The 12020-nt window shown below is 36.2% G+C and overlaps 1 protein-coding gene across 2 annotated transcripts; it reads left to right on the top strand.

The window, feature by feature from the left end:
• Positions 1-7549: 7549 nt before the first annotated feature.
• On the top strand, positions 7550-10117 carry LOC147630906 (uncharacterized). Of its 2 annotated transcripts, none has more exons than XM_086808973.1 (7): positions 7550-7723; positions 8258-8354; positions 8692-8786; positions 8984-9098; positions 9200-9324; positions 9446-9519; positions 9711-10117. In XM_086808973.1, exons 1-7 carry the CDS (start codon positions 7709-7711, stop codon positions 9769-9771), a joined length of 582 nt encoding a protein of 193 aa, XP_086665099.1. In that variant the 5' UTR covers positions 7550-7708; the 3' UTR covers positions 9772-10117. The 2 variants fall into 2 exon arrangements, with proteins under 2 accessions (XP_086665099.1, XP_086665100.1); XM_086808974.1 differs by lacking the exon at positions 7550-7723 and adding an exon at positions 7894-8136.
• Positions 10118-12020: the final 1903 nt, after the last annotated feature.

Raw genomic sequence — 12020 nt, 5'->3', positions numbered from 1 at the left:
AAAAGCCAAAAAACAATTTTCACCGCGCTTTTCGATGACTATAGCGACCCTTATTCAATGCTTATGTCGACATTCATTTTTGCCTATTATTTCAATTTTTATATCAACCGGTATTTTGACAGTGTGGCCACCATTGAAACTAGGTGTCGAAAATGGGTCATCATGTAGTAGTGAATGCATGGATTTTGGAGTTGATTTGAACCAACCCATCAATGATGCTCCTACTAATGAACATGCCAATGCTCGAGATGGTGGATTTACAAATTCACCACTTCCACCAAACAACGACTTTTGAGGATCGCATTCAACTTCTCAAGAAACTACTTCAAGATGAACAACAAAAGCACCTTGCCCTCGAACAACGAGTTGATGATAATGATGTTGCTACTCCATAAACTGAAGATTCCTGCATTGCCAAATTCATCAAGCCTACATTCCATGCTCAATAAACAAAAAAGGATAGTAAGATTAGTTATCATACTTTTTCTTTTATCAAATTTGATGGTAAAAAGGATGCTCACGTCGTACTTTCATGGTTAAGTCAATTGGATCATTATTTTTCTAAGGAGACCTTTTCAGAAAGAGATAAGATCAAATGTGTTGCCAACAACCACATGGTTGACCATGCATCATTATGGTGGAATATTTTTTGTAAAAGCAGTGATAAAGCAACTACTTGGGTGGAATTCAAATGTAGAGTGAAGTAAGTACGCTGTGCATGGGATACTTTGACTATGTCGTCTGATTGTGAGACGATATCATAATACAAGAAGAAATTTTGGCAAAATCTTCTTCAACAATATTGTATGCGTGAAGAAGTCCCTGAAAATACAATTCAAAATGATTATGAATCAGCACTCGAGGAGACTATTCAAGCCGAGGTAAATATGTTCAAACCTTCTACACTTGATGAAGCTATTTCTTTAGCCCATGATGCAGAATGCAAAAGAGGTTTTCACAAAACCCCTCAATAATTTAATGTTTTTTCATCCAACAATAAAAAATTTTCTAAGTTTCAATAACAATCCACAACCAATGCCTTGTTATTATGGTGCTCCCACTAGGCTACATTTTTTTAACAATTTTAATGAAAGCCTTGAGTAGGAGCATCATTGATGGGTTGGTTCAAATCATAATAACAAGGCAAAATGTAAAGAATATTAATGATCAAAGCAATCTATCTCAACGCAAGCCTATTAGTCACAACACTTATTCTGCAAAGAAGCCTCGCCCTACATGCTATAAGTGCAACCAACCAAGCTACTTTGCTACTCGATGTTGGAAGAATGTTAGATCAACAACTGCTCAACTACACAACATCAAAGAGGTGCCCAACAATGATGGTGATTACGCTCCAGATTGGTCCAAAGACATGCTACATGATGCTGATGGTAATCTTGAACAAAGCGATATTCCAAATAACCCTATTTCATTCTATTATTTTCTTAAGATGAAGGGTAAAATCAATTGTCATGATATTATTGTGTTGCATGATGATAGTAGTACACATGATCTTATTTCAAAACGTGTTATTAAAAAATTTACAATTAGAAACACACCCATTAGTTTACATGGTTAAATCTACATTCCAAGGTACACTTACAATGGTACTAAAGAAATTATGCAAATAGAGATTGTCATTGGTCCTTATAAAGAGATTTCTTAATTGCACCACTGCACACACAAGCTAAACATGCTTTACGTAAATGAGACAAAGCATACAAGACATATGTAAATGAAATAGAAGAAATTGACCATATTTTATTACCTAAACAACAAATCTTTCTAGATCAATTCAAAGACTCTTTTGCCGATGATCTACCCCCAATTGTGATCATCCCTGGTAGTCAACCACATCATAAAGCTCCTTATAGAAAAAATCAAATTCAACAAAAAGAGGTTCAGAGACAAATAGAAGAACTTTTAGATCGAGGACTCATAAGACCTATCAATTCTCATTTGGTGCCCCAATACTTCTAGTATAGATAAAGAACTAGACCTATCATATGTGCATTGACTATAAAGCTTGGAATAAGATCATTGATATCCTATTCCTCATGTTGATGACTTATTAGATAAACTTCATGGTGCATCTATATTTAGCAAGATAGATTTAAAATTTGGATATCACCAATTTCAAATGCAATCATCTTACATATAGAAGACTTCTTTTCATACTCTATTCAGACATTATGAATTTCTTGTTATGCCTTTTGGTCTTACTAATAAAATTGCTACATTTAGCTGAATGATGAATCGTATTTTTTTGAAGCACGAACACTTTGTCATTGTTTTCTTTGAGACAACATTCTTGTTTTCAATCAAAATGAAGAAGAGCATAAACAACATCTTGCCTTTGTATTCAACCTTTTGAAAGACAATCAGTTATATGCTAATCTAGGGAAAAGTTCTTTCTTTCAATGCTAATCAGTTATATGCTAATCTAGGGAAAAGTTCTTTCTTTCAAAAATAAATTTAATATTTAGGTCATATTGTCTTAGCTAAAGGAATTAGAGTAGATCCCAAAAAGGTCCACACTATTAAGACTTGGCCTACTCCAAAGAATGTTACTGAAGTTTATTCTTTTCTAGGATTATATAGTTATTACAGAACATTTATTCGTAATTTTTCCTTAATTGCATTTAAACCTTTGACTATTCTTCTTTGAAAATAAACTATTTTTTTGTTGGGCAGAATCCCAACAAAAATCCTTCGATATGCTGAAGCATATTCTCACACATACCCTGTACTTCAACTACCTGATTTTTAAAGACCTTTCTTTTGTATTGTACTGATGCCTTAGGGGGTTCACTCTCATAAATATATAAGCATAGCACATGGGCTCAACAGAAGGGGTTTTTAAAATCCCCTTTTTACACATTTTTTACATATGGAAGGGTACCATTTAAAGGGGGCATTTAGAGTTTGAATAGAAAAAGGGTGTTTTTTATTCATGAAAAATTTACAAATAAGGGGTTTTAAAATTAGGCCTTGATGAACACACGTGATATAGAGAGTTTACATATAGTTTCAAGAAAGGTTCAAGGCTCACACCTATTTTTAAAAGAAGCCTAGCTTACATGCTCAAGAAAGCTATTTTTGAAGCAAGCTACTTTTGAAGAATACCAATCTTGAAGAAGTCGACATTTTTGTAAAGCATACTATTTTTGAGCCCCAAAAGCTACTCATGAAATATATATAAGTACACCAAGAGGAAGCATGGGCTCACTCTTATGTGGGAGCAAATTGGACCCAATATTGTGTATTGAGTATTTTGTTTGTTCTATTTATCTTCAATATTTTATTTATTACAATCACTATTATGGGTTCATGTCAACCTCCCACAACACACTCACACACACATATACACCCTCATGTATGCATGCATGGATCATATGAATTTACTAATGCATATTTGAGATTAAGCATTTGTAAAGATTTCAAGCACGGACCTTGTTATAGGCCCTTATTTGTGATTTTTTGACATTTTCAAAACACATATCCAATAGTTTTGGAGATAATAAAATATCTTTTGAATAAAAATTACATATTTTTTTTTCAATGCATGTGTTAGGCTATGAAAATAATAAAAAAGCATTCTATTAAGCTCAAGTCTTATCTTCAATACTCCTAGCCTAGTGAGCCCTCCAAAAGAAGTCCTAGGATTTCAAAATTCACTTGATTTAAGGAACTTAGCAACATAGACTTATGCACCTAGATCTATAAAGACATGAATTAGATAGATTCTATCTTATTTAAGGATACACTAGATAATAAACTTATTGATTCCATTGTAGAAGTAGTTTCAAAATTGTTTGATAAGATTAAGATTTCGATGATGCATTATAAAAATAACATTCCTTATAAAATCCTATACCATTTAAATAATTGTACACATTGTAATGAAAAGATTAAATGGTTCATGCTTATTTATAGAAACATGATAGACACTCAAATAAAGAATAAAAAGGACCAATAAATGAAGATTGTGTTCTTTTTTTGGGGAAAAAACATGAAAAATGAAGTTTTTAATAAAACTGATGAAATGCATCAATGTCAAGAGAGAGAGAGAGAACTATATACGTAATCAGATAGCTTATCATTGGGAATGATACTTATGACTCACACATTGCTCTCAACTCATTATTTAGAGGTAAGTGAATGGTGATGTTATATATATAGTTTCTTAAAAAAACATATTGGATTATGAACTTACAATACAAGGATGTGAAGACAATCTATTTCAAAATTGTCCATATATATTTCAAAATTATCCATATATTTATTCAAAATTTATGAAGTTATTGTGCATGCATGAAATTATTGTTTGAACCAAAGTATGAAATATCTCAAGAATATAAAGCAAGACAATGATTTTTTAAAAATAAGTGTAATTGGGGCGTGGCTTCTAGAAAGCCTAATCACATTAGAGCTATTAGCAATAGTATAGTTGTTTTTAAAGTGGGGGGAAGGGAGGGGTTTGTTTTGGTGGGGGATCACTATGTAAGAAACCCCACATAGCACATGCGCACATGTGCTTATGTATAATCAAAACCCCTTTAAAATTTTGGTAGACCTCACTTATAAAAATTGTCCCTTTTGTGTCTTTTTCCACTTTTTGAATTTAGAAAACCCTTATTCATGTATTTTTCTTTGTAAAACCATGAGAAACTAAATCCTATTTTGTTGAAATCATGTGTTAGATACTTATATAGCTTAAAGTTACCCCTTCGGGGAAATATGTAGATTTTTAATGCAAGGCACTATAATGTTTTTTACTATAAAAACATTGTGGAGCTTAGAGGCATCAACATTGTCCAATGTCAACCAAGGTCTAAGAAGACTTGTTTTTATAAATCTAATTTATCTATTTGACCAACATAATAAACTTAAAAACACACTTAGCAAATGTATATTATTGAGTTTTCACATTAGAAGTACATGTCTTCTAGGAAACATATAATTTATTTTACATGATCATGTTCTAGCATGATGACTCTTAAAAAATTTCATTTTGATAAGACCATTTATTTTAATAGTTGACTTCATTTATAAACCCATCACATGTTTCAAAATATGAAATTCTGTTGAAAAGTATGCACATAGAAAAGATATATTTGAAATTGATTTCTTAAAAAAATATTGAATTGAGAGGCATGTTTGACCTTGTAGTAGTAAACTACATTCATGGCTTCATGATATCTGTAGACCTATGAAGCAAGCCAACTCTCTAAGATGTGCGAAGTTTCATCTAGAATGGGGAAAAATGAATATAATGAACCTTAATCAAATGCTAATAAATATAATAATATAAATAACATGTCTATCGAGGGAAAAAATAAGGCAGCAAAGTTGGTACATCAGAAAAGCAAGTATATGTAAGACATAAATCGTATGTTTCACTAAAGGACAAGTTTTGGAGAGTGCCCCATGTGTATATTCATACAAGGATGAATGACTTGTTGCCTTTTGTCAAGTAAAATGATCAAGGACCCTATAGTCTTGCATGTCATTTGTGAGATGAGAAGAATCTCTAAAACATGCAAATCTTTTAGAGAAACGCTCTTATTTTGCATATTAATGTTTGAAAGTATTACTAGAAAGAAAACATGTGCTTTGTCCATATTTCAAAAGCAAGTGTTCTGCTTTTTTAGATGAAGTCCTATCCACCATAAATATTCTTTAGCTAGATGGGGGACTATAATGTAAGCTTATGGTGTTTTGATGGATAGGTGACACACACATGGAGACCCCTTCCTACCATGAGTATATATAAGGTGTATGAATAGATAAGCTTGAGCTTCTAGGCACTCTGGAGATAATTATGAAAAATGCAAAGGACTAGACCTATAAAAAATTTGTATGCTTGTATCGATGACTTTGTCAACATCAATAATGAGAATTTATATTTGACCTACTACAAAAAAATTAAAATATTTAAAGATAATAAGAATTCATATTTGACCAACATCAATAATAAGAATTCATATTTGACCTACTATATAAAACTTTAAAATATTTAAATATAAATTTTTAGCCTTCTTATTTTGTAGGTTGTTACTCACAACTTGTGAAATGAAGTTTTTCAAATGATCTTCAAATTTCTCCAGATAGGAATTAAAATAATTAGTATCATTTTTACCACATCGTTGCATGATTTGCCAAATGAATCTCTTATGTAAGTACCTAGATCATGAGGAACCGTATGCATCCATGGAATGTGAGGTGGTTGTTAATGGATATAAGAATTATAGAGTCAATATTTCATATTTGTTTTTTTTTTGAGGGGTGGAGGCTTCATATTTCTTAAGCAAAGTGTAATGATTTCAAGAAATTATACTTTATATGGCAAGCTAGAAGAAACTGCTTGAAGTTGGATTCCTAGAGAGAGATTGATAAGAACACATAACTAGGTGCTAAGATACTATCTCTGCTCCCTCCATTGAGCTTGGGGCATGGATGCAAGTGGATGCATTAAAATTAATCCATTATGACTGACTACCTTGTTGGTTTAGTTAACACATCCTTATCAAAGGGAGAAAGGGACGGTCTAAGAATAGTTTCTTATAAGGTAGGGATGATGCTAATGGCGGGAATATGGTGGTTTGATTGGTTTCCTTGTGTAGGACACTAACCTGAACATATGCCCATAACAAAGCTTTTGATGCTTCTAGCAAGATAGCGTCCTAGGTTGATTTCAAATGGTCAAGGATGACTAAGAGAGTTCAATGTAACTTTTCGTGGTAAAGTTTGATGCTTCTAAGGACATTTACACACTTAATAGAAACCCTAGAAATATGCAGAAAGCTGCTAGAGTTTGGAGATTCTAAGGGGGGGTCTCCCCTTCGCTAGCCTTGTGGAGTCTCTCGTGTCAGTCTTGGAAGCATTGTGACGGGCCGAAATTTGGTGAAGCATATGTGTAAAGGCCCCAAATTGCTCTCATATTGGAAATGCTGGGTCCTAGGTTTGATTGGAAATGGAGAGGATCCCTTTAGAGATTTCATGCAAAAGGCTCTCGTTGTCTTTTGTCTTGGCATGCATGGAGGGGGATAGGCAAAAAGGGGAAGCCTCAAACTCTAACATGGCAAGTGTGAACACGCTCGCTCGTTGAAAGCAGGTAGGCCCTTGGTATCAAAAGGGGAGGGGGGCATAAGGCGCACTGCCGCATTTGGCTTTTAGAGACAGCTGTATTGGGGCCACCAAGGTGGGACCCGTAACGGCCTTTATGAAAAGGACAGCCAGGAGTTGGATTCTATAAGGGCGTGGCGAGCGACCTCGTGGCGGCGGTTGTCAGCTCTACGAAAGCCGCGAACCCCTCTTGCTTGCTCTCTCTTCTCATCTCTGCACGAATATTATAACTAGTAACCATCCATTCTCTAGTGTTGATCTCAGGAGCTCAAAAAAAAATGACCAATAAAGCTCACCAATTACAGTATAATCTTGCATTCAGGTTTGGGAATTTTGGAGGTTAATTTTCTTTTTTAAAGGAACCCAAAAAAGTAGAATAAAATGGAGATTCCTCAAGTGCTTGGTGTTGTCCTCTAGATTATCTTGCCCTTTGAAGTTTCCACAGTTTCATATGTATCCGCTTTAGGCAATTGACCCCCTCCACTTGCAGGTTGCAGCTGCTTCCCACACAACAGCTACAACTTCGGAGCCCAAGACCAAAATATACAACTACAACAAAAACAACTTATCATTATAATCAATGGCGTCTGTACAGGTTCTCTCTCTCTCTCTCTCTCTCCCCCCCCCCTCTCTCTCTCTCTCTCTCTCTCTCGTCTAATCAACCCTTAATCCTCTTGTCATTGGGCCTAACTCAAGTTCATTATACCGCTTAATCCTCTTATCATTGGGCCTTAATATCCAAGCTCATAGCCATCAATCCTGGTGCCATTGGTATGCCCCTCCTCCTAGCCCCCATATGCCCCAATCAAACAAAGCCTCAATCATGCCAAATCTTATGTTAATAAGCTATCCATTCTCAATGTCTCTTTCCCTTAAAACTTCACATTTCTATTTTCTCTCTCTTCTTACTGTCAAAGGGGCATAGACCTTATAATACAAATAGATGGCCTGCCTCCTTCGATTTATAAAAGCAAAAAGGGGAGTGTGAGAGATCAGTTGTAGTGCATGGTCTGGATTCATTGCTCCATTGTCTTGATTCAGTGCTTCAGCACTATGATATATATCACAACTATTATTTTATCTAATGGTCACACTATCATGTTGTCATACTCATATTAAATCATTGCAGAAGCTGGAGGCATGGGAGTACAACCCCACGGAGGAGGATCAAAGGCTTGACCACAAGTACTCCCCAAACCGTCCAGTGTGTAGTGAGCTCTTAGAAGGTAAAATCAATCAAAGATGCAAATCATTACAGTTAATCACAACCACCTACAGGATTACTACAAGCTTGTCCGTATTAGACTTTGCACGACAGGTTGCTCATTGTGCTATTACAAGATCATCAGCTTGCTCGGCATAGCCAGTAGCCGCGCAAATATTCGCTTTGCAGCAATAATATCCTTAATCATGCTCTGCGCTTCAAATTTCAACCATTAATTTCACGTGATGAGATCTTAATTAGACGGTTTAATCCACGATAAGTAGTCCCACTCAATTCAACTAATATGATGCAGCCGGTGATTGGGTGGTCGCATTGACTGTTTTCTGATCCGTGCGCAGACTTGGGCGTGCTGAGCTGGAAGGTTAAAGTAGAAAATTACGAATGTAATACGGCTTTGGAGAAGATCAAGATGTCTCGAGGGTACCAGTATTGCGTGCGTAAATAATCATAATTATTCGCCCTTGCTTAACGTAATAATGATCCTACGTTAATCTTAATCTTTACTGGACGGAATGTTCGATCTTGGGTTAATAATCTTTCGCGTATGTATTTGACCTTGCGTGAACCTCACGTAGCTAAGTCAACCATGCATAAACATTAATTAATCCGATCATTAATCAATGTAAACAGGAGACTGCCACAGTGGCCCCCGGAAAGATGGAAGATTACGAAGCAAAGCTTAAGCAGTTTTTCCAAGAGCATCTGCATCCTTATGATGAGAGCAGGCTCATACTAGAAGGAGGCGGTATGGTTTATCAATGCTGTTAATCACCCCAGGTTATGGATAATTAGAGGAAATAAAACATCATAAGTAATGATTGACGTTAATCAAGTTTATCGTCGTAGGTTATTGGGACATCCGTGATTACAATGGAGAGTGGATACGCTTTCATGTGGAGACAGGAGACCTCATAGTCCTACCTCCGGGCATGTACCATCGTTTTACTCTTGATACAAATAACTATATCAAGGTGATCAAACAAGCTTTGATAATCTGCTCTTGCATTAGTATATCAACCTTAGAATCATGGTTAATACTAACTTAAGCCTCTACATTAGGATATTGACCTTAATTATGTGCATGTATGGCAGGCTTTGCTCCTGTACACAGAAAGCCCGATGCGCATTGATGCGATGAGACCGGAAGGTGACGATTTGCAAGTCAGGTGTGTAATTAGCTGCCATGTCCTTCTAGTTGGATAACACCCTCCAGAATTGATCTACCCATTATACCTTTACCTTCTTTGATTCTTCAGATCAAATATCCATACGCTCCTTTCACTGCCTTTGTTGATTTTTTTAAATGGGAGAGGAGGGTACTGGAAATTAACACGCCATCACTTTATTGTTTGTGCAGGAAAGACTACGTGAAAAACGTCCTCATGAGCTCCCCCAAGGAGACCTCTCCCATCTACTAGAAGCAACATCATCGAATTTGGGATTTTTGCCCTTCTTGTCTCCTCAACTGGTCTTACCTCGGGTCTTCTCCCCTTTACTATAGTGAAGTTTGGCTACATTATTGGTCTTTCCCACCGTCTTAAGGAGATTTGTGTACATTAGCTTTAGGAAGCATTACATGTTTATTGATTATTCTCATCGAACACCTACACGTGAGACATGTATACCCTAGATATGGAATTGCATACATGAATGCTTTAGTGTTCTATGGCTTGTTATCAAATGGACTATATGACATTGGGCGCACTCCCAAGTCAAGGTATTTCGGATGTGTATTGCTTTCACTAGTAAAAGTTAATTTTGTAACATGTATATGCAATGACGTTGCATTTCCTCATAATCTTCCTACCTTATTGTGAATCTTTTGGCTTTAAAAGAAAGTGAGATGATCTTTACTTATAATGTATCCTTGTTTAACCCACCGCTTAGTGGAGTGGGGAAGAGGGGTGAGATGATTCGAATTCGCATCTTGGCAAGTAGAGCTCCTAGCTCTACCGTGGGCTATTCTCCCCACCTCATCTTTTAGCACTTAGAAAGACAAGACATATCAATAGTTTGAACTTCCACCAAAGAACTTTATTTTTCACAAGCATTATCTTTTTTGCATGATGTTGAACGATGTTTTGTTTTTAACAAACAAAACATTGAAAACTAGTTGTAAGGACTAGGAGACTAATAAAATGAAGTGGCAACAAAGAGGCTTTCTACATGAGTCAAGAGTTTCAATGCTAGAATGAGAAGCCTATTATTTGAGAGAGAACCCACTAGCCCAATGAGAATTTGGGAGTGACAACCCTACTTCCCAAATTTTTGCATAGCTAAAATTGTAATTATCACTTGATTTAGGAGTTTAAAGAAATTGAGGCTCCATTAGAAGTTACATTGTTGAAGTGTCCCCAAGGCGATAGCCTAGTGGATAAGACTTTGGACTTTCTATGGGAGGTCTTGGGTTCAAATCCTCTTGGAGAGACACACTATACTAAGGGTGTGTTCAAGTGTAGGTGGGCATGTAGTCTACCATCCACATATACCACCTTAGGTCATCAATCGTTCGATTATCGTAGTGTTTTTTATTTTCACCCTCCTCTTCAGAAGCAGTCCTGTGATGACAACAATGTGCAATGCTTACCCTTCATGCTCATGCTCTGGATGTTATATGTTGATTGCTATGGACATCAAAGATCGCGACTCAACTTGTGGTGACGACCACTTCTACCAAAGCTGTGTAGGGTGTTCACTCTGATCGATTGAGCGACTAACTTGTGGGGTTCATCTTGTGACTTGTCTAGTGTCTACAAAGTGGCAATATTTGGAAGAGTGGTACCCTTTATGGTTCTCAGGTGTGTGTGTGTGTGTGTAGTGTGAGTAATATGGTGTGTATGTGTAGTCGAGTGAAATTCCCACGTGCAACTAGGAAAAAAAAGTTGAAAAACTTTGCATGAGTGCAAAGTGCATGCCACTCTCATTTCCTTCTTTTGAAATGATGGTGATGATGTCAGGTACAAAAGAGGCCTAGTGGTTGTAAGGGTTCTGCGCTAGAGCAAGAACAGAGAGACATGTGTTGGGATGACTTTTTAGATGATGTTATAAGGAGGCTCACAAACGAATAGGGTGAGTCATCTCACCCATTTAAAAAATTATTTGCTCAATCTATAGGTTATAAGGGTTTTGCACTAGAGAAAGAACAACGAGGCATATGTTGGGCTGACACTTTAGATGGCATTATGAAGAGGCTCGCCAATGATCAAAGTTAGTCATCTCATCTAGCTAAGAAATCCTTTGCTCAATTTGCAGGCCAAATCTCCTCTATGTTTGATATGATGTCTATGGGAGAGAGGGTATATCAATATTTGGCTCATAGGTTTCCACAATCTATGGACAGTGCTACTTCTATAGTCATTTCGATCTCTCATGACAAGATAAAGAAATTGTTGGCTGATTATGCTCCTTCTACTATTCATTTAGGGTTTATGGTTAGACCTGCAAATGGAAAACTTATTGCACGGATTAATAGTGCCCAAGTTTTGGGGTATCTTGGTGTTGTAGTGTCTATTGAGTATGTGAGTCAGGAGTCTAGATTCTTGTAGATAGGAGATTTGAACCACCTGTGGTATTCTCTAACCAATCTAGCAAGATTTTAGGGATTGAGTGTAATTGGCAGGGACATGTGATTTTGGTTATATCTATCTATGGGTTTAATTTATGGAAA

Source organism: Cibotium barometz, chromosome 15 (genome assembly GCF_041138505.1).
Source record: "Cibotium barometz isolate CiBa-2024 chromosome 15, ASM4113850v1, whole genome shotgun sequence".
Lineage (NCBI taxonomy): Eukaryota > Viridiplantae > Streptophyta > Polypodiopsida > Cyatheales > Cibotiaceae > Cibotium > Cibotium barometz.
The sequence above is the reverse complement of the archived record's forward strand: the minus strand, read 5'-3'. Positions and strand labels throughout refer to the sequence as shown.

Bases quoted from the DNA above. Each gene is read 5' to 3' on its own strand.
- LOC147630906 (XM_086808973.1), top strand. The intron at 8,787-8,983 runs GTGCGTAAATAA...CAATGTAAACAG, and splicing joins CTCGAGGGTACCAGTATTGC to GAGACTGCCACAGTGGCCCC. The intron at 9,325-9,445 runs GTGATCAAACAA...CATGTATGGCAG, and splicing joins ATACAAATAACTATATCAAG to GCTTTGCTCCTGTACACAGA.